Raw genomic sequence first — 24,095 nt, 5'->3', positions numbered from 1 at the left:
TTTTTCGATTATCCAATGGACATTGGCAATTTGATCTCTGGTTCCTCTGCCTTTTCTAAATCCAGCGAACATCTGGAGATTCATGGTACACTTACTGTTGAAGCCTAGCTTGGAGAATTATGAGCATTACTTTGCTAGCCTGTGAGATGAGTGCAATCATGCAGTAATCCAAACATTCTTTGGCAGTGTCTTTCTTTGGGATTGTAGTGAAAACAGACCTTTTCCAGTCCTGTGGCCACTGCTGAGTTTTCCAAATTTGCTGGCATATCGAGTGCAGCACTTTCACAGAATCATCTTTTAGGATTTGAAATAGCTCAATTGGAATTCCATCACCTCCACTAGCTTTGTTCATAGTGATGCTTCCTAAGGCCCAGTTGACTTTGCATTCCAGGATGTCTGGCTCTAGGTGAGTGATCACACCATTGTGGTTGTCTGGGTTGTGAAGATCTTTTTTTGTATAGTTCTTCTGTATATTCTTGCCACCTCTTCTTAATATCTTCTGCTTCTGTTAGGTCCATACCATTTCTGTCCTTTATCGAGCCCATCTTTGCCTGAAATGTTCCCTTAGTATCTCTATTTTCTTGAAGATATCTCTAGTCTTTCCCATTTTATTGTTTTCCTCTATTTCTTTGCACTGATTGCTGAGGAAGGCTTTCTTATCTCTCTTTGCTATTCTTTGGAACTCTGCATTCAAATGGGTATATCTTTCCTTTTCTCCTTTGCCTTTTCCCATCTTTTCTTTTCTCAGGTATTTGTAAGGCCTCCTCAGATAGCCATTTTGCCTTTTTGCATTTCTTTTTCTTGGGGATGGTCTTGATCCTGGTCTCCTGTATAATGTCATGAACCTCTGTCCATAGTTCATCAGGCACTCTATCAGATATAGTCCTTTAAATCTGTTTCTCAGTTCCACTGTATAATCATAAGGAATTTGATTTAGATCTTACCTGAATGGTTTAGTGGTTTTGCCTACTTTCTTCAATTTGAGTCTGAATTTGACAATAAGGAGTTTATGATCTGAGCCACAGTTAGCTCCTGGTGTTGTTTTTGCTGGCTGTGTAGAGCTTCTCCATCTTTGACTTCAAAGAATATAATCAATCTGATTTTGGTATTGACCATCTGGTGATGTCCATGTGTAGAGTCTTCTCTTGTGTTGTTGAAACAGGGTGTTTTCTATGACCAGTGTGTTCTCTTGGCAAAACTCTATTAGCCTTTGCCCTGCTTTGTTTTGTACTCCAACGCCAAATTTGCCTGTTACTCCAAGTATCTCTTGACGTCCTACTTTTGCATTCCAGTCCTCTATGATGAAAAGGACATCTTTTTTTTGCTATTAGTTCTAGAAGGTCTTATAGGTCATCATAGAACCGTTCAACTTCAGCTTCCTCAGCATTACTGGTTGGGGCATAGACTTGGATTACTGTGATATTGATTTATTGCACCAGTCTTTTTAATTGCTGGCTTTTAAAGCCCTTCTGCCAACTGGTTCTCTAGGAGTGGCATGTTTCATGAATGATGAATCCATTTTTGGTAGATTTACATCTGATTCTTAGGCCTGAGGCTGACCTGGTGAGCCCTGTGTTTATTATCCCAGATGGAAAACTGTTTAGTAGAAAAGCTGAGCAAGACTAGGAGTTACTGCAGCTGCCACTGTGGGCACACCACTGAGTCATGTGGTCCTCAGTTTCCTCCTCTGGAAGATGCAAATAACACCACTTGTACTGCCTCTACAGCACAGGTTTTGGGGAGGCAGAAATGAGATCATATAGGAGAAGACACTGGGCCAGGAACAGTGAAGCCAAGCTACAGGAACAAGCTGCTCCTTCATTCTCCCAAAAGTGTGGGGAGCAGAAGTTTCCTTCTCAGATTTTACTCTTCTAAGAGAAAATTGTTTCAGCTAAAAGAGAAATAAAAAGGTTGTTGGCTCCGCCTTTCCCATTCATTCATCATTCATTCATCATTCATCCATCCATTCATTCACTACAACAGTCAAGAAGACCCATTCCTCCCTTCACAGGAGGAGCAGAAACAGGCAATAGTCAAGTACAAAAGTGGTGGGTATCACCAAGAAAAGTAAGAGAAAGAGCTAAATCCAAATGAGAAGTTGTTGTTTAATGGGTATGACACTTCTGTGATGCAGGATGAATAAGTTCTAGAAATCTTCCCTACCACACAGTGCCTAGAACAATCCTGTTCTGTGCTCTAGAAACACTTGTTAAAAGAGTAGACCTCAAAATATAAAATTGCTAGGTGTACACCTGAAACTAACATAATGTTATAAGTCAACTATACTTCAATAAGTAAAAGTAAAATTTTATTTAGGGGAAAAATAGAAAAAAAAGAGTTAATCTCATGCTAAGTGTTCCTACCACAAAGAGGAGGGTGATATGACACTTTCTTAGTTAATGGATATATTTATTACCTTGATTGTTGGTGACAGTTTCACAGGAATATGCATATGTCCAAATTCATTAAATTACACATATTAAATAAGTACAATGTTTTTCTTTTAATAGTAATCATACCTCAATGAGAAATGAAGTTGCTCAGTTGTGTACAATTCTTTGCAATCCCATGGACTGTAGCCTACCAGGCTCCTGAGTCTGTGGCATTTTCCAGGCAAGAGTGCTGGCGTGGCTTGCCATTTCCTATTATATCTCAAGGCATAATTAAACCTCAATAAACCTGTTTAATAAAGCTGGCATCATTGAGTCAATGCACATGAGTTTGAGCAAACTCTGGGAGATAGTGAAGGACAGGGAAGCCTGGTATGCTGCAGTCCATGGGGTTGCAAAGAGTTACACATGACTGAGTGATTGAAAAATAGCAAAGCTGTTTAATAAAAGTGGAGAAAATGACTCAGAAAAGGACCAGATAGAAGAGGTATGATAGCTGCTTTTTTCAGATCACATGGTCAGGAAAGAATCATTTTTATTTGTTCTGGAGAATTAAAATCTTAATAAACTGCCTAGTATGAGCATAATGTTTGAAATTTTCAAAGTGGCCATAACATACCTTTTTCTTTTTGTATTTTAAAATAGCTTTTTGCGGCACACAATCTAGATATGATCTAGATTCGAGAAGTAGCCACAGGAATCAGGCCTAACTGGAAAAAAATTTCAAAATAGTGAACGTACATACCCATTTCCTGTCTGGTGCTGCCCACGCCTAGGCCATATGTCTCTATAACCTCCTTTACTGTCCTCATGGATTCATCGTACTTGGCTGCCAGGCCAAGGAAGTTATAGGACCCCATATTGATGACATCTTTGATGATTCTTCCAGTAAACCTGCAGAGAGGTCGGGTGAACACAAAGGATTTTTCACTCAATATCATCCTAGGATGCCATAAAATACTACCAGAAAGAGATCTTAGGCTTGGCCTAAATAACATCTTTTCTATTTTCCTTTTGATTGGCCTTGTCACCACAAAATGATTTGCCCTTGGAGGAGAGTAACTCCATCATGAATCTGGGCAGAGCATTGGGAAAAGGTAGCTGGGCCATAGAGTATTACTCAGCTCTGATTTTTCTTGGGTGCTTGCTTTCATAACACCTTGGTTTAAATCGCAGCAAGGACTTTCTAAAGAGAAACAGCCATGGTCATCACGGGCTCCTTCAGCTGGAACTAGAAGGGTACAATTTGTCAATAAAGCTGAAAAGGACTCTTCCTGGCTGGTTCTGTGTATCCTGCACCTTCTGCCACAGATTTCTCTTAATTGCAATACAAATAAGCTGCCCTTGGCAACTTAATTACTGTGACTTCCCCCACTGGCACCATGAGGGCTTGCAAAGGGCTGAATGGTGGAAGACCAGCTGTTTCATTGCTCTGTTTTTCTTTCAGATCTGTAATCTGGCACCCATGCTAGAATTTCCTTGAAAGCATTTTCTTTCAAGCCCTTCCACGTGGCTGCCTCACCTAAATGTCCAGTTGTAGTCATCTGTCACCCTTTCCATCACATCGAACACAGCTCCCGGGGCACTGCAGATGGGCCGGTTCCAGTTGTCTCTGATTCTCATATAAAGGTTCCGTGTATAAAAATTCTCAAAGTTTTGATACAGTGGCACAAAATCCTGTTATAAGAGAGGCAGAAGTTTACTTTGGTCTCTCCCTTTTTATAGTTCATTTACAAATAAACACTGAAAGATGTGGAGGAGCCGTGAAAATATTCCATCTGCGAATATTTTGAGCAAGGGTTTTGGGTAAGGGGATGAGCCGGGTCCACAAATAACTCTGTGAGTTCTTCACCTCCAAGGAGCTTCCATTTTAGTGGGAGAAGGAAAACCTGTGGCAAATAAAGTTATCAAAAATGATAGCGCAATACAAATCTCCAAAAGAATGCTGGAAACAATGAATCCCATTGAATTTCGTCGAAAATGTACCAAGAGGTGTTTATGTCTAAAGCAGTTTAGTTGGAAAAGAACTAGTTGGATGATTATTTGGTCTTAACTTTTTTGACCATGAATAGCCCCACTCATAATGTGTTTAGAAACGTGGATGAACTTGAATTGTTGGATCTATTGGCATAACTGCTGGCAGGTGACCAAGGGCATAGACACTGAGTTGGAGAGCTTCTGGAGGCATTTGGCTTCTCTCAAAGTTGAAGCAACAGCACTGTTTTGCTGTATCAAATGTCATCCATGCCCGAGGGACCTGCAATCCAGGTGAGGCTCAGAGCAAGACATATTTGACTTTGTCATCTAACTCCTAAGCTAGAACAAGGTAGAAAATGCAAACCTTGGGCAAAGTCAAGTAGTTTGGGTGTTTGTAAGATTTTATCCAGAGGCGGAATCATGTTTTGCCACAGGAATCAAGATGGCTTTATGCAGGAGAGGCTTTGGAGATGGTCACTGATGGTGTGATGAGATTATGATGGGTAGGTATGCTTATAGAGGGCACTCAGGGTAAATTGGTCTCTTTGCTGGAAATGTAGGGTATATTTGAGAAGAATGAGCAAGAATAAAACATGATGGATCCTGTCATTCTTTGCTTCAAGCTTATAATGGCTCCCACTTCACTTGGAGTCAAAGCCAAGCTTCTGTTGGTCTGGCTCTGTCTCCTGAGTTCCCTACCATTCACTGTAGTGTGGGTAAGGCTGCCGTATCTGCTGGGTGCAGAACATGGGAGCCTTACATGTGCTCATGAGAAACTCAGACATTACCCTGGGGGAAGTAAGGAGCCACTGAAGATTGGGAGTGGTGAGCTTCCCTACTCCCCCTCTCATTTTCTTTAAATTCTTTCTTCCTCTTATGAAATGGAACTTATATCCTAAAGGCACAAGGAAGATGATGGGGAAAGGCTTTGCGGAAGGACTTCTTATGCTACTAATCTGGCCCTCTCATCTTCTGAGATGGTCCAATAGGATGGAAAAAGATAGAATCTGCATCTTTTGATGGCTGCTGGCTGGATCCATGGCACAGTTTTTTTCTGTTATTTCACTTTTTGGTTTTTAGTGACAATGGCATCATATCTGGGGATAAGTGTGATTGTCTATAAGAAAAAGTCCTGGGGACTAGTGCATGTGAATTTGAAGGACAGTTGGGCAACTCTACTGATTACATTTGTAAGTTGAAATTCTCATATCAAATATATTTTCTCTCAAATAGTGAAACGCCCTTAGATAGATTTTACTATTATTTAAATCTATAGATTATGATAATTGTACCCTTTTACATTTAACATGGAAATGGACATATATTTGAGAGAAAATTTGATTATGTAATTCTAGGAAAATCTTTTTCAAACTATTTCTGTTTTGATTTCATACATTTTTCCCAGACCTCTTTTTTTTCAAACTGATCTGTCAGTTACTCTATATTCCCAAACATTGCTTGTATCCTTCTATTTCTAATTTTTAATTTCTTATCTGAAATGAAGTCATCTAAACTTATCTTACAAAAAGAAAGAAAAGAGAGAAGTAGATCTGTCAGTAATATGTCTGGACTCTGAACGGAATTATAGTTCTAGGTTTTATGAGCAATCTGGCACAAAATAGAGTTAGCAGTTAGTTTAGAGGAGAAGTTAAACTTTGGTTTAAGAAAACAGTTGATTTTAGAAAGAAAAGAACCAAAATAGTATGCCTACAAAATTAAAATAAAATTGATTTCAGACATGGAACCACAAGATGCTCAAGATACCAGGGCAGAAAGAACAATGGAAATCATGGAGTTCAAATACCATTTGACCTGTGAGGAAAACTAGGCCCAATTAATTGAGTAATTTGAACTCTGGTCAACCTCCACTCCATCTGGTCTACCAGCAGTAGACATCGGACATCATAACTGCTACATTTAAAAGAGATCACCAACAAGAATTTACTGTACAGCACAGGGAACTCTGCTCTATATTCTCTAATAACCTAAATGGGAAAGGAATTTGAAAAAGAACAGATACATGTGTATATATAACTTAATCACTTTGCTGTACATCTGAACCTAACACAATGTTAATCAACTATACTCCAATATAAAATAAAAATTTCAAAAAGTGACCTATAATATGGTATATGAAGGCCAGCAAATCGCCATGCCATGGAGGAGCTAAGAAAAAAGTCTGCAGCTTCTGTCACTGAGGTCTCATGAAGGTGTGTCACTAGGCGCCCCGAGGGGAGGTGTGAACATGCTCTACCCTGCCCACACTTCTGGCTCCTGGCTCAGAGGTCCAGAATTTCTACCTGTGAAGAAATGGGCAGCTAGCTCTTTATTGAGATAAAAGCTCTGAAAGCAAGACATGGGGATTCTAACCAATTTGTGGGGTGAGAGAGGACTTTCTGCTACGGAATAATCTCCACATGAAATAGAAATTTCTATAAATTAGCCACTTGAAACGTCTCTGTTGAAGAGGTAGGGCAATTTTTAACCACATAGAGCTATGTTTTGTGGGTGGTATAAATGCTAACTTAAATCTGAATCACAGGCTCAGTCATCTACCTGTTCCTGAGAGGGAAAAATGAGGTTGGAAAGCTTAGAATGCAAGAATAATGCCACTTGCCACCACAAAGATGGACCTGGAGATTATCATACTGAATGAACTAAGTTAGACAGAGAAAGATAAATAACATATGATATTGTTTGTATGTTCAATCGTTAAAAAAGGATACAAATAAACATATTTACAAAACAGAAATGGACTCACAGACAGAGGACAAACTTATGGTTGCTGGGGGTGGAGGTAGGGTATAGGGGAGGGATTGTTAGGGAGTTTGGGATTGACAGGTATACACTGCTAGATTAAAAATAGATCCCCAACAGGGATCTACTGTATAGCACAGGGAACTCTGCTTGATACTCTGTAAAAACTTAAATGTGGAAAGAATTTGAAAAACATTAGACATATGTATAACCAAATCACTTTTCTGTATGTCCAAAACTAGCACAACATTGTTAATCGGCTATACTTTGATACGAAATAAAAATTAAAAAAAAAAAAAAAACTAGATCTGCCTGGTCCAGCGAAGAAGTTCTGCCTTCTGGTTACAGAGCTCCTATTCCTCTGCACCCATGAAGGTTCCTGCCTCTGTGTGGGTGTTTTCTCACCCCACCCCACTCCTTTGAGCACTATGAGGTTTCTTTAGGAGCAGTGAATGCCTTCCAAATGTCATTGTCCTCTAGTCTCAGGTAAGCCTCCCACAGCCTAGTCAGTATATCAAACTATGAATCTGGACTAGCTGTTGCAAAAGCTGAAGTGCTGCAATAGGATGTATCTTTATCCATCTGCATATTTAGTTCATCACGTGGTCTCAGTTCAGGTCAGTTCAGTCGCTCAGTCATGTCCGACTCTTTGTGACCCCATGAATCACAGCATGCCAGGCCTCCCTGTCCATCACCAACTCCTGGAGTTCACTCAAACTCATGTCCATCGAGTTGGTGATGCCATCCAGCCATCTCATCCTCTGAGTCACATGGTCTACTAACTACATTTTTCTTCCTGATACAAAAGGTGGATGTGAGAGTGAACCCTCGGCCACAAGAACACAATCATTTTCTGGAGTAGGGTACAGGAGGGTCATCGTTGCTGTTTAATTGCTAACTTGCGACTGACTCTTTGTGATCCCGATGATTGTGGCCCACCAGGTCCTCTGTCCATGGGATTTCCTAGCGCAGAAACTGAAGTGGGTTGCCATTTCCTTTTCCAGGGGATCTTCCTGACCCAGGGAGAGAACCCACATTTCCTGCATTGGCAGTCAGATTCCTTATTGCTGAGTCACCAGGGAAGCCTTATAGGAGGGTGGAGAAACCCTAATAATAATACAGCCACAAAATGACCTTGTTTTTTCTGCAGTATGACATTCTTTCTTTTTCCACCAGTAACCTTGTAGGGTACTTTATCATTTTCCAAGTGTTATAGATTTATCTATCCTATTTTTATAGACAATTCAACAGAAAGTCAGAAAATCTGAGTGGATAGATTGAGATTTGTACCAATGAATGCTCTTTTCAACAAACCACACTGTAGGGCTAAGTGAACATATCCATGGTCTATTGCAAAAAACACTACCAAATTTGGAAGTATGTTTCTTCATTTTGGGTTTAACTACCTTCTCATTCAGTAGTAAATAGAACGATGGATTTGTAGAGAGAGGGAAAAGTCATTATCAAACACAGCTTTACTTGTGCTGACAGTAACACTTCTCTCCACCTACTGTTCCATGTTATTCTATTACTTCCTTTTGAGAAAGAGTTGTTTCTCTTACCACAGTTGAGCTCAGAAAAATAATAAAATATGTTTACATTTTCCTTTTTTGTTGGGAAGGGTAATTTTATTATAAACAATTCACTGAAGTACGAGAAACACAAAGTAAAAAGGGCGAAATCTGATTTTTCTTATTAAGAAATTAGAGAGAGGTTGAAAAAAGATGGTACATTCAGTGCTTAGATGTGTCCTATCACACATCTAAAAGCCCTGTGAAATGACGAAAAAGTAGATATTTACAAAAGAAAATCAGGGAATTCTCTGGTGCTCCAGCACCTGGGACTCCACAACAGGGAATTCTCTGGTGCTCCAGCGGTTAGGACTCCATGCTCTTATTCCTGAGGGCCCACGTTCACTCCCTGTTAGGGAAACTAAGACCCCACAAATATCGATTGTGGCGAGGGCAAAAAGGTTTTCTAAAAAGTCTATAAACAATAGACTATACGTGTATATATTATTTAATTTATTTAATTAATAAAAATTATATTATATTAATATAAATATAAAAATAAACTATAAAAAGTCTATAAACAGTAAATGCTGGAGAGGGTGTGGAGAAAAGGGAACCCTCTTACACTATTGGTGGGAAGGCAAACTAGTACAGCCACTATGGAGAGCAGTATGGAGATTTCTTAAAAAACTGGAAATAGAACTGCCATACGACCCAGCAATCCCACTGCTGGGCATACACACTGGGGAAACCAGAATTGAAAGAGACACATGTACCCCAATGTTCATCGCAGCACTGCTTACAATAGCCAGGACATGGAAGCAACCTAGATGCCCATTGGCAGATGAATGGATAAGAAAGCTGTGGTACATATACACAATGGAGTATTACTCAGCCATTAAAAAGAATGCAGTTGAATCAGTTCTAATGAGGTGGATGAAACTGGACCCTATTATACAGAGTGAAGGAAGTCGGAAAGAAAAGCACCAATACAGTATATTAAAGCATATATATGGAATTTATAAAGATGGTAACGATGACCCTATATGTGAGACAACAAAAGAGACACAGATGTAAAGAACAGACTTTTGGACTCTGTGGGAGAAGGCGAGGGTGGGATGATTTGAGAGAATAGCATTGAAACATGTATATTACCATATGTGAAACAGATCGCCAGTCCGGGTTTGATGCATGAAACAGGGCACTCAAAGCTGGTGCACTGGGATGATCCCGAGGGATGGGATGGGGAGGGAGGGAGGAGGGGGTTCAGGATGGGGGACACATGTACACTTGTGGCTGATTCATGTCAATGTATGGCAAAACCAGTACAATATTGTACAGTAATTAGCCTCCAATTAAAACAAATAAATTAAACAAACAAAAAAATAACATAATTAACAAGTTTGTTATAGATCAAAAGACAATATACAGTTTTCTATGACACACATGAAATTCCAATACAACTATCTGAGAAGCCGTGACAACTAAAAAGAGAATTCATTCAGGTGAGAGTTTTTGAACTTAAAATATGAAAATAGCAATAGTTTTCCTGTATGCCATCAATAACTAATTAGAATCAAAGATAGGGGAAAAGTACTATTTAAATAGTACCATAATAAAAAAATTGTACCCAAATAACAATAAGAAAAAATGATGACTTTAGAATAAGAAAAGCTAAAAAAAATTAAATAAAAAATAAATAAAATTTTATTTGAGGACATAATGTCTAAATAAAAGGAGAGACATACCACCTTTCTGAATGAGAAGAATAAAAAAAAGAAGAAAAATATTATTATTAAGATGTCAAATTTTCCAAAGTCAAAACATAGATTTAATACATTACCAATTAAAGCAGCAACAGTTCCTTCTTAAAAATTCATACCTGAAAAGCTACTTCTAAGGTATATATAGAGAAAATCTTTACAAACTACTTGAAAACTTGTAAATTTACCTAAAAAATCAACATGTTGGCCGATATTTCATGTCAGTGGGTAAAAAGTAATTGAACTATTCAATTAGTGATACTGAGACAATTTAAAAATTCCTTGAAAAAGTAGTCCCCCTCATAACTCTTCTAGGCTTCAGATACAACAAACCGCAGTAATCAAAGCAGGGTGGTATTGCTATGCAAATGTGCATAGATATCAATGAAACAGAATAGAGAGCCGGAAAATAAACCCACCCATCTACAGTCAATTAATCTTCAACAAAGGAGGCAGAATATAAAACGGGAAAACTTCTCTTCAGCAAATGGTGCCGGGAAAGGTGGACAGCTGCATGTTATGGGAAAGGTGACGGGAAAGGTGGACAGTGATGTTAGCGCGTACTCTTACACTATACTCAAAAGGGCTTAACATAAGACATGACACCTTGAAATTCCTAGAAGCAAGCCTAGGCAAAATGTTCTCTGGCATAAATCATACCAGTGTTTTCTTAGGTCAGTCTCCCAAGGCAATAGCAATAAAAAAATAAACAAATGGTATGTAATTAAATTTACAGGCTTTTCACAGCACAGGAAACCATTAAAAAACAATAGCTAAATGAAAAGGCAAGCTATGACACGGGAGAAAATATTTGCAAATGATGTGACAGACAAGGGCTTAATCTCTAAAGGATAAAAACAGCCCACACAACTAAATAACAACAACAAAACAAACAACCAAATTGAAAACGGGCAGAAGACCTTAGTGGACATTTCTTCAAAGGGGAAATACAGATGGCCCACAGGCATGTGAAAAGATGCTCAACATCGCTAGTTATCAGGAAAATGCAAATCAAAACTACAATGAGGTACCACCTCACACCAGTCAGAATGCTGCTGCTGCTGCTAAGTCACTTCAGTCGTGTCCGACTCTGTGCAACCCCGTAGTCGGCAACCCACCAGGCTCCCCTGTCCCTGGGATTCTCCAGGCAAGAACACTGGAGTGGGTTGCCACTTCCTTCTCCAATGTGTAGCCATCATTAAAAGATCTACATGTAACAAATCCTGAAGAGGGTGCAGAGAAAAGGGAATCCTCCTACGTTGGTGGGAATATAAATTGGTACAGCCATTGTGGAAAACAGTATGGAGATGCCTCAGAAAACTAAAAATAGAAATACCATATGATCCAGCAATCACACTCCTGGGAATATATCCAGACAAACTGCAATTCAAAAAGATACGTGCACTCCTGTTTATAGCAGCATTAGTCACAACAGCCAAAACATGGAAACCATCTAAACGTCCATCCACAGATGAATGAACAAAGGTGTGAATACGTGTTCACACAATGAAATATTACTCAACCGTAAGAAAGAACAAAGCAATGCCATCTGCAGCAACACGGCTGCAGCCAGAGCTTATCATACTAAGTGAAGCCAATCAGAAAGAGAAAGACAAATACCATATGATATCACTTACACGTGGAATCTAAAGTATGGGACAAACGAACCTATCTGTAATATAGAAGCAGACTCATAGACATAGAGAACAGGCTTGTGGTTGTTGGGGTGTGGGGGTTGGGAAAGAGACTGGGGTTGGTAGATACAAACTATTACATTTAGGATGAATAAACAGCAAGGTCCTAATGTATAGCACAGGGAACCACTATCAATGTTCTGTGATAAACCATAACGGAGAAGAAGATTAAAGAAAGATTGTGTATATATATATATATATATATATACACACACACACATACACACACACACACACACATATATATATAGCTGAGTCACTTTACTATATAGTAGGGTTTGGCACAAATCTGTAAAACAATTGTACTTCAATAAAAAAAATAGTCCTACTTCACAGAGCACATGGAATTAAATCCTAGATGAATTTGTAGATTAAATGAATAACTACTCCAAATTATAAAAGTACTGAATGAAACTATAGGAAAAATTTTTATCTTTCTTACAAGATGAAAATAGCCTTCCTAAACTACTCCCCCTTCACAAAGAGAAAGGACAGCAAAAAATAGCAAAACCAACAACAAAGAAAACATAAAGGAGGTGTTTGATACATGTGATTTAAAAATTAAAAATATATGTGTGGTTAACTATAGCACAGAAAAAGTTAAAAGCCTAGAAACAGAATTGAAAAAATAATTAAAACAGATTTAAGAGGCAAATTATTGATAAAGGATATATAGAAAGAGCTTCTCTCAATCAATAAGAAAAATAATTTAATAAAATTATGAGCAAATGGTATCAATAGGAAATTCAAGAAGAGTAAGCATACATGAGAAATAATCATATGAAAAGCTCAGGCTCATCATTAACCAGGGAAATGCAGAAAAACACAAGAACATTAAAAAAAAGCTCCCTTATCAAATTGGCAAAAATGAGAAATATTTTGATAATATCAATGTATCAAGTGCTGACAAGAAAGCAAGCACTCTTGCATACTACTAGAGACATGCTATGCAATCTTTTTTAAAGGCAATTTGCCAATATTTTGGAAGTGAAAATATTTATTTCTTGGGCCCGGAAAGTCATTTCTATGCATTATCCTTGAATAAATGCATAGGATGCTCACTGAAGCATTATTTTCAATAATAAAAATAAATAATCATATAACCCTACTATAGAATACCATCATGTAGCTATTAAAAACAATGAAGGTAATCCTCTTCTGGCAGGTAAAGATCTTCAGTGTACAATTTCTTGAAAAAATAAAAAAGACAGTCACACAACAAATGTATGTTATGAACATACCTTAAGGAAGGGAGAGGGTGAGTGCAAATGAGCATCTGTGTAACTAAGTGCACGAAAAAGAAAGGAAAGATGAACATAGCTTTTGCAGCTATTCCCATAATAAAAAAGAAAGGGAAAAAAGACACAGGAAGAGGCTAGTCATAACCCATTCATTCCACACATGGGCTTAGTACTAACTGATAGATGCTAGCAAAACTCTACTTTATCAAGATCCATCAACCTTGCTACTATTCTTGTTAAAAACCTATTATTGCAGATTCCTTCTTGCTAAGGGAAGCAGAAAAGTCTATATTGTGAAAGAACTAAAACAAAATGATTTGACTAACATTTTAATGACGGATCAGACATTTCATGCCTGTGGGTGTTTGGGTATTTGGATATTTATATATATCCAAATAAACACTGGGGCTTCCCAGGTGGCTCAGTAGTAAAGAATCCACCTGCCAGTGCAGGAGATGCAGGTTTGACCCCTGGTTAGGGAAGATCCCCTGGAGAAGGAAATGGCAACCCACTCTAGAATCCTTGCTTGGGAAATCCTGTGGACAGATGAGCCTGACAGGACAGTCCATGGGGGGTTGTAAAAGAGTCAGACAGGACCTAGAGACTAAACAACAACAAAACAACTAAACAACAATCACAAAATAAATGTTGACCTGAAAACTCTCCGTGGGTAGTTATAATCTGATTTTACTCATGGTCATATTTTACAAACCATTTCTCAAACTTTGATTTTGGAGTTTTTCCCCAAAGCTAGATGCAGTCATGGAAAACATGCCTTTCTCGTGAGGGTGCATTTGCTTTTGAGAAGCAGCCAGAGGGTATTTGGAACCAAGCCTGGTTGGGGAGTCTGGGGATACCACTGCTGGTGATGTCCGGATGGATTTAATGAAGAAAGTGAGGGGGTGATCTGTGCTGGTATCTGAGGGAAGAAGGATCATTCTGAGCAGAGGGAAAGGCGAGTGAGAAATCCTTGTGGTAGGTGTGAGGGGCTGTGTTTGAGGAAGAGGAAGAAGGTCCTTGTGGAACAGGGACAGGGCTCATCAAGGGGGCGGTTCTTTAGCACCTTGACCAGTTCTGGCTCTTATTCTGAGCGACAAAGGAAAGCATTAAAGGCTTTCGGCCAGAGATGCCCATGTGAACTGACTTAAAAAGGTTTAAAAAGATCATTTTGGTTGTTAACCGAGAAGAGAATGAAGGGACTGAAGCGTTCCCACCCCACAAGCTGCTGGCTAATATGTTGAGTTCCCAGGGAAACTCTCTCATTTTGGACCCACCCAGATCCAAACAGGAAGCCCAGCACTGGGCCGTCTGTTTGCTTTGGACAAAACCATGCCTCACACCCAGTGACCTTCATGAACCCCATCCTTCAAAACACTCAGGAGAAAGTCACACTGGGCCCATCCTGTTGTTGTTTCAGAATGCCAAGTATGGATAAGAATGAGCAAGCTTTATTTTTTATTTTTTTTAATTTAATTTTATTTTTAAACTTTACAAAATTGTATTAGTTTTGCCAGATATCAAAATGAATCCACCACAGGTATAATTCATGCAAACATTTGGAGATTTATGTCCACATTTTCTAGTTACAACTTGCTGAACTGTTTTTGTTATATGTGGGAGTAAAAATCTCTGGGGATGAACCAGAAATATCTGGGCTTTACTTGTAGGGCTCTGGGACTGCCTGGGTCTAACGGAAACATGGTATCGCAACTGATAAGTCTTATACCAGCAGGGGCCACAGGGATTGAGACATGCAGCCGTACTTGAGTTTTTAAAATCCCTGACAATGCTTGATATTCCTTTGATTGTATTTTCTGACATCCTATTCTGGATTTAGCAAAGTTGGGCCATGACATCACTGAGAAAGTACTATAGCTAGAGATCTTTAATTCATTGCAATTCAACTCTAAAGTTGCCTTTAAAGGGTTAAAAGAAGAATTGAAGCAAAATATTGAAACCTTGTATCTGTCTGGGTTGTCTTTTTTCCTCCTCAGTGTCTTGATTATTAATCAAGTCTGTTGAGATAGCAGGTGCTCTGGGTCGGAGATTTTTTTTAGGGCTCTTTTGGAGGGAGATTTTGCCTTTTTTTTTGTTATTATTAAATCTTTTCACTTAGTATTACTAATTCAGTCCCCAAGTGACAGGTGTGCCACTACCGTTCTTGTATCTGACCAAAGAAGAAATTTGAGATTATCCTGGTTTCCTCCTCTGTCTTATTTTCCATATACTCAGCATCCAAGACTTATTGATTATACCTCCTAAATATCTTTATAACCAGCTTCCTTTTCTTCATTCCATCTTGCCTCTTCCCCAACTCAAGCACATATTATCTTCTTCCTAGACTATTATATGGATTTTTATTGTCGCATTGCTTCTAGTCTTGAGTTGGAATTCCATCTCTGCCACTTATAACATTCTCTAAAGTTCTCTGTCCTCTTCACACCCTTTGTCTTTTTCTCTTCCATAGACCTTCCCTGGGAGCTCACATCCACTCCTATGGTTTTGATTAATTTAATATGCTCCAGATATACTGAAGATGCTACAATATCCATCTCAGACTTTTCTCTGAGGTCTAGACCTCTCTATCCAGCTGTCAATTCTTTCAACTCAGCTTGTTTCAAAGTGAATTGATCACGTTCCCCTCCACCTCCATCTTCCTTCTCAATTCCCCATCTCAATATGTGATACTGCTTTCTTTACATCCAGTTGCCCAAGTCATAGACCGAGTGTGGACTTTGATTTGTACATCTCTGTAATTCCCCAAGTCAAATCAATCATCCCTGACTCTACCTCTTTTTTTTTTTTAAATTGAAGTACAGTTGATTTACAATGTTGTGTTAATTTCAGGTTTATAGCAAAGTAATCCAGTTATACAGAATAGATATAGATCTATCTATCTAATTAGATAAATATTCTTTTTCAGATTTTTTCCACTATAGATTATTACAAGATGTTGACTATATTAATACTTCCCCATTCTATGGAGTAGGTCCTTGTTGTTTATCTAGTTTATATATAATAGTGTATATCTGATAATCCCTCTGTTACCCCTCCACTTTCCATTTCCCCTTTGGTAACCATAAATTTGTTTTTTATGTCTGTGAGTCTATTTCTGTTTGTAAGTAAGTTCATCTGTATTGTTTGTTTAGATTCTACATATAAATTACATTATGATATTTGTCCAACTTACTTCACTTACTATGATAGATTTTAGGTCCATCCATGCTGCTGCAAATGGAATGATTTCATTCTTTTTTCTGGTGGGGTAGGCCTAATTCCAACCCTTAAGCATCTCTTGGCCTGTCTCTCATGGCCTATCACTAACCTGGGCCCAGCCCAAGGTATCATCTAGATTTTTTATCAACCTGGACTCTGCCTCAGCCTCTTAATTGGATTTTTTACTCTTTTTTTTGGTCCCTGTGTTGTCCTCCTGCAATCCATTTTTTACACTGCAGTGAACATGATCTTTCTAATCTGCAAATCTGCATTCCTCTGCCTGAAATCCTTCAATGCCTTCCCATTGTTCTTATAACAAACATCTATGGCTTATAAAAACCCCTTATAGTAAGGTCTCTGCTTGCCTCTCAAGCAATCTTTCTCCCCACGTAATCCCACTCTCACAACATTCTGATCATTAGAATTCCTTGGTTCCTTACATGTTCAATGTTTTCTCTTATCTCTGGGCCACTTCACACCTTATTTCCTTTCCTTGAAGACTCCTTCCAGCTCATCTTGCCGCACTCGTTGCCTTATTACTTACTCTTCAGTCTTTAGATGTCAATTTAAGTTTCTCTTCCCCCCAGCAGGCTTCACGGAACACCAAGTCCAGGTTAAATGCTTCTAGTCTTTGCTTCCTTGATGTCATCTACTTACCTCTATGGTACCTCTTAACAAATTCCACTGCAATTGCTTCTTTTGTGGTTAGCTCTCCAAAACCATTATCTGCCTTAGTTATTCCTATGTTTCCAGACTGTTGTACCGTGCCTGGCACCAAATACATACTCCAAACAAATCTGACTTGCTTGACACAAGCAGCCCTCTTAGAGAGTGTCTTCCTTTGTACCTTGCTCAGTAGGCAAATACCTGCTCACCACCAAGTCCCAGCATAATGCCTTCCTAACTTCCTAAGAGAAGCACGGGACACAGATCCCTGTTTTCCATATCAACTTCCTCCCCATCATCACTTTTTATCATTTGTTTTGCTCATGAGTCTTTTTTTGCATACCAGACTTCAAATTCTCTGCTGGAAGGACCTATATTTTCTTCTCTATTAGTCCCCATTACTTGGTATGGGGACTTCTCAGGTGGCATTAGTGGTAAAGAACCCGCCTGCCAATGCAGGAGACATGAGATGTGGGTTCGATTCCTGGGTCAGGAAGGTCCCTTGGAGGAGGACATGGCAACCCACTCCAGTATTCTTGCCTGGAGAACCCCATGGACAGAGGAGCCTGGCCAGCAACAGTCCATGGGGTCGCACAGAGTCTGACACGACTGAAGCGACATAGCACACATGCACCTAGAGTAGAACATACGACTTAGTTCTTGCTAAGGTGAGAGAGAGTTCAACAGCCAAACTGGGCCTCATTTTCCCCTGAAGGTATGCTTAACTTAATTCCAATTTGGTAATTCCAAAATAAGTGTTCTACATGACCTGTTCATGGTTATGTTGTTATAATAAGAGCTTAGCTTACTATGGGCACTGGTCAGTAAGTTGTAGGATTCGAGATTCTCCAATTACATGTGTCAATGATGCTTTACTTAGATATGTTCAAGACTCCCTCATGTGGAATAATCTGTGGCCACAATTGTATATTTTAAAGCAAGTTTTAGGGAAAAAGAGATTCATGGCATCGTGTATCATTTGAACCAATTTTGGAAAACATGGTAAAAGGACACAGGCTCTTCACAGATTTCTGAATATTTTCCAAGTTGTCCTGTTAGCTCTATGTGAAAAGGAGATGATGTAGACATTTATACATTCACTATTGAAAGTATCCAGATCAGTGGGTCTACACTGAGGGTGATATTCCACTTTGTAAGGCATTTGGCAATGTCTGGAGATATTTTTGATTGTCACAAGTATGTGGGAGAGTTCTAATTGAAGGTCTAATTGAGGTCAGGGATGCTGTTAAAAATCCTGCAATGCCTCCCACATCAAAGAATTATCCAGTTCGAAATGTCGAATAGTGCCAAAGTTGAGAAACTCTGATCTAGGTGAAACCCTGACCACATGTCACTCAAAAACACTTTCCTAGTCCAGCATAGAATATAAATAATACTCAGCTCACAACTAGAAGACCAGAATACAGTCCCACTCATGCCCTCACTTTCCGATTTTGATTTTTCACCTTTAAAATGCTATTTTGAAATCTATCTCATGGGATTGTTTTAAAAATTATATTTATGATAATGTACAAGGAAACCTTTAGTTTAGCCTGGCATCTAGTAATTGCTCAATAAATATTGTAAAGAAAATAAGTCCATGAATACATGGGTAACTTTGGGGGCTTTTACGGGGTTCAGGGCAATAGAATTTGCCTTGAGTGGTTGCTAAGCATATCACTCTTTTCAGGATCTGTACATGCATTACCACTTATGAGCACACTTCAGAGAAGAATTGACATTGACAAAGACTCAGGGAGCTGCTTATGCGTACCTTTTGTTCTTCTCTCTCCACGGCTGCATTGCATTTTTCTATTCCTGAGTTCCTCAGAAAGTCCCTGAGATAGCCAAACAGCGTTCCAATTCCATAACCCAAGTAAGTGAAAACCATAACATGAAGAGGTGCTTCCTCAAAGGATTCCACAAACGGCTTGTAAAAATTTGAATTTCCGTTTTGCTGAAAAGACAAATGGAAATGGAAAATTAGCACTCTTCCATTACAATGAACTACAACACTGAAAATTTTGAACTTTCAATCTTTAACATGTCAAAGAGCACATTTAAGATAACGAAAATACTTGGAGAAAATTGGAAGTTGATCACTGAAGAAGGTAATCAGCAGTGTACATTTTATTCCACAACTCTTAAAGAAATAATTGATTCAGGCAAAAATTATCAACAGATTCTAAAACCGTTAAGTGAAAAATGAATGAGGAATAGGGTTTTTTGCAAGATACCAAAGTATCTTTCTGTAAATTATTCCTTAATCACAAACCTGGGATTACAACCTTAATCAGGTAATCCAATTACGTCAGAGATGTTAGGACAACTCACCACTCTATACTCTTATCATGATGTAATATTCAATACACTGATGACACATTTAAGCTGAATTTAGCAAAACTCTAATATCTAAATTCCATTTTACAAGAAATATCAGGTAAATAACTTCATGAGGAGACAATCAGATAATCCACAACATGGGACTTTCTATATGACAACTGACTTGTGTTTTATTTATTTATTTTTTTTCAATTTTTATTTGTTTATTTGCAGGATCTTTCACTGTGGTGCACTTGCGGAGCTCAAGCTTAGTTGCTCCACAGCATGTGGGATCTTAGTTCCCAGACCAGGGATCAAACCTGCATCCCCTGTATTGCAAGGCAGATTCTTATCCACCGGACCACCAGGGAAATCCCATGACTTGGTTTTTAAAAGCAAAACATAAACAAGTGGGACTACATGAAGCCAAAGACTTTTGCTCAGCAAAAGAAATGATCAACAAAATGAAAAGTCAACCTACAGAATGAGGGAAAATATTTGCAAACCACATATCTGATAAGGGGTTGATAATAATAAGGAACTCATACAAGTCAAAAAACCAAGCAATTCAGTTAAAAATGGGAAGAGGACCTGAATAGACAAAGAAGACATCCAAACAGCTAACAGTTACATGAAAATGTGTTCTACATCACTAATCATCTGGGAATGCAAACCAAAATCACAAAGGGATATCACCTGACATGTTCTAACATGGCTGTTATTACAAAATAAAAGAGAGAGAGGGAACAAGTGTTGATAAGGATGTGGAGAAAGGGGAACCTTTGTACACCGCTGGTGAGAATGTAAATTGGTACAGTCATTATGGAAAACAGTGTGGGGTTTCCTCCAAAAATTAAAAGAATTACCACATGATCCAGCTATCCCACTTCTGGGTGCATATTCCTAGGAAACGAAATCAGTATATTGAAGAGATATTTGCATTTCCGTGTTTATTGAAACATTATTCACAAGAGCTAAGATATAGAAACAATCTGTTGATCAAAGGATGAATGAACAAGGAGAATGTAGTTTGTGTATACACACACGGTAAGTATCATTCAGCCACACACACAAGACAATTCTGTCATTTGTGACAATGTGGATGAACCTAGATTATATTATACTGAGTGAAATAAGCCAGACTCCGGAAGACAAATGCTGCATGATCTTACTTATATGTGAAATCAAAAAAATTGAGCTCACAGAAGTAGAGAGTAAACTGGTGGCTTCCAGACCATGGGTGGGAAAAATGGTGAGACGTTGGTCTAAAGGTACAAGTCTTCAGTTATAAGATGAAGAAATTCTGGGGACCAATGTACAGTATGGTACCTACAGGGAGTAATATTGTATAGCATACTTGAATTTGCTAAGACAGTAGATCTAAAGTGTTCTCATCTCACACACACATACACTCACATGAGTAGCTAGGTGAGATGATAGGTATGTTAATTAGCTTGATTGTGGTGATAATTTAATAATGTATACATATATCAAATAACGTTGTATACCTCAAATACATAAATTATTATTTATTAACTACACCTCAGTCAAGCTGGGGAAAAAAGAATGAAGGGTAGGAGAGGGGATTTAAGAGACTCAAGTGTGCTGTATGTTTTTCCACTAGATCCTCTTTTATTGTAAAAAAATGGTAAAAACACATATTTTAAACAATTGTGGAAACCCAAATGTGGACAGGAAATGTATATTTTTGAGGATTTGTTATTTTTGTTAGGAGTGATGGTAGTTGTATAGTTGTGTGAGAGGATGTTTTAATCTTTGTCAATGCATGCTGAAGGCTTAAGGAGGGTGAAGTGTTATAACCATTTTCTTTCAAATGGTTCATCAAAAATTAAACACATACATAAAGCAATTTTGGGAGAATGCTGAATCTAGATGTATTAGAGACTATATTGGGGATTGTTATATAATTTTTTTCACTTTTCTGCATGCTTGAAATTTTTCTTGGTAAAATGTTAATGAAAATATTTCTCTAGTGACTCAGCAGTAAAAAAATCTAGTTGAAATGCAGGAGCTGCAGGTTTGATCCTGGATTGGGAAGATACTCTGGAGAAGGAAATGGCAACCCACTCCAGTATTCTTGCCTGGGAAATCCCATGGACAGAGGAGCCTGGCGGGTTACAGTCCATGGGGTAGCAAAAGAGTCAGACATGACTTAGTGACTGAACAACAAGCAGCAAATGTCACTGGCAAGTAGACTTTAAACATCAGTGCAGTCCAATTCAGTTCAGTCGCTCAGTCACGTCCGACTCTTCGCAACCCCATGGACTGCAGCACACCAGGGTGGTGTCATCTGCATATCTGAGGTTATTGATATTTCTCCCAGCAATCTCGATTCTATCTTGTGCTTCATTCCACTTGGCATTTCTCATGATGTACTCTGCATATAAGTTAAATAAATAGGGTGACAATATACAGCCTTGACGTACTCCTTTCCCAATTTGGAGCCAGTCTGTTGTTCCATGTCCCTTTCTAACTGTTGCTTCTTGACCTGCATGCAGATTTCTCAAGAGACAGGTAAGGTGCTCTGGTAGTCCCATCTCTTTAAGAATTTTCCACAGTTTGTTGTGATTCACACAAAGGCTTTGGCATAGTCAATAAAGCTGAAGTAGATGTTTTTCTGGAACTCTTTTGCTTTTTCTATGATCCAACAGATGTTGGCAATTTGATCTCTGATTCCTCTGCCTTTTCTAAGTCCAGTTTGAACACCTGGAAGTTCTCAGTTCACATACTGTTGAAGCCTAGCTTGGAGAATTTTGAGCATTACTTTGCTAGCATGTGAGATGAGTGTAATTGTGTGGTAGTTTGAACATTCTTTGGTATTTGCCTTTCTTTGGGATTGGAATGAAAACTGACCTTTTCCAGTCCTGTGGCCACTGTAGAGTTTTCCAAATTTGCTGACATATTGAGTGTGGCATGTTCACAGCATCATCTTTTAGGATTTGAAAGAGCTCAGCTGGAATTTCATCACCTCCACTAGTTTTGTTTGTAGTGATGCTTCCTAAGGCGCACTTGACTTTGCACTCTAGGATGTCTAGTTCTAGGTGAGTGATCACACCATCGTCGTTATCTGGGTCATTAAGATCTTTTTTTTTTTGTATAGTCGTTCTGCTTGTTCTTGCCACCTTTTCTTAATATCTTCTGCTTCTGTTAGGTCCATATCATTTCTGTCCTATATTTAAATATCAAACCATTTTTGTTTCTGGTTAACTAATTTGCACATAGTAGCTTAATTTTTGCTCAATGCATTAGTAAATAAATTATTCCTAATGTTACTAATTAATAAATATGCATTCATTCATTTTTTTAATTTTTAAAATTTATTTTAATTAGAGGCTAATTACTTTACAATATTGTATTGGTTTTGCCATATATCAACATGAATCCGCCACGGGTGTACAAGTGTCCCCAATCCTGAATCCCCCTCCCACCTCCCTCCCCATACCATCCCTCTGGGTCATCCCAGTGCACTAGCCCCAAACATCCTGTATCCTGCATTGAACCTGGACTGGTGATTCATTTCTTATATGATATTATACATGGTTCAATGCCATTCTCCCAAATCATCTCCCCCTCCCTCTCCCACAGAGTCCAAAAGATTGTTCTATACATCTGTGTCTCTTTTGCTGTCTTACATACAGGGTTATCGTTACCATCTTTCTAAATTCCATATATATGTGTTAGTACACTGTATTGGTGTTTTTCTTTCTGGCTTACTTCACTCTGTATAATCGGCTCCAGTTTCATCCACCTCATTAGAACTGATTCAAATATATTCTTTTTAATGGCTGAGTAATACTCCATTGTGTATATGTACCACAACTTTCTTATCCATTCATCTGCTGATGGACATCTAGGTTGCTTCCATGTCCTGGCTATTATAAACAGTGCTGCGATGAACATTGGGGTACATGTGTCTCTTTCAATTCTGGTTTCCTCGGTGTGTATGCCCAGCAGTGGTATTGCTTGGTCATAAGGCAGTTCTATTTCCAGTTTTTTAAGGAATCTCCACACTGTTCTCCATAGTGGCTGTACTAGTTTGCATTCCCACCAACAGTGTAAGAGGGTTCCCTTTTTAACATGGATAATGCAATCCTCAGATTCTCCGTTTCCAAATGAGATGACCCGTAACAAGTGTTTTGATCACTTTTAGTGATTTACAGGAAACTGTAAAGTGCCTACTAACACTTAATATACTAATTTAGCCTACACATGTATATTTAGATTGATGCATTATATAAGATGCCATGCAGGACCATGCCATGTATGGCCACCCAAGATGGATGGATCATAGCAGAGAGTTCTGATGAAACATGATCCAGTAGAGGAGGCAATGGCAAAGCATCCCCGTATACTTGCTGTGAGAGCCTCATGAACCGATAAAAGGACAAAAAGATATGACACCAAAAGATGAATCCTCCAGGTCTGAATGTGTCCAATACGGTACTGGGAAAGAATGGAGTAGAGCTACTAAGAGCTCCAGAAAGAATGAAGTGGCTGGGCCAAAGTGGAAATGATGCTCAGTTGTGGATGTGTCTGG

At 38.6% G+C, this 24,095-nt stretch overlaps 1 protein-coding gene across 3 annotated transcripts in view; it reads right to left on the bottom strand.

Annotated features, from left to right (window-relative positions):
* Positions 1 to 24,095, bottom strand: part of SPTLC3 (serine palmitoyltransferase long chain base subunit 3) — a 151,383-nt gene that overhangs the window by 94,430 nt on the left and 32,858 nt on the right. For all 3 annotated transcript variants that reach the window (XM_055543411.1, XM_055543410.1, XM_055543412.1), the window contains exons 2-4: positions 18,990 to 19,172; positions 3,913 to 4,067; positions 3,136 to 3,284 (exon numbers count right to left, since the gene is read on the bottom strand). In XM_055543411.1, coding sequence (XP_055399386.1) covers positions 3,136 to 3,284; positions 3,913 to 4,067; positions 18,990 to 19,106 — 421 coding nt within the window. In that variant the 5' untranslated portion in view covers positions 19,107 to 19,172. The remainder of the gene's footprint in view (positions 1 to 3,135; positions 3,285 to 3,912; positions 4,068 to 18,989; positions 19,173 to 24,095) is intronic.

This window comes from Bubalus kerabau, chromosome 13 (assembly GCF_029407905.1).
Source record: "Bubalus kerabau isolate K-KA32 ecotype Philippines breed swamp buffalo chromosome 13, PCC_UOA_SB_1v2, whole genome shotgun sequence".
NCBI classification, from domain to species: Eukaryota; Metazoa; Chordata; class Mammalia; order Artiodactyla; family Bovidae; genus Bubalus; species Bubalus kerabau.
This window is presented reverse-complemented; position numbering and strand designations above follow the sequence as displayed.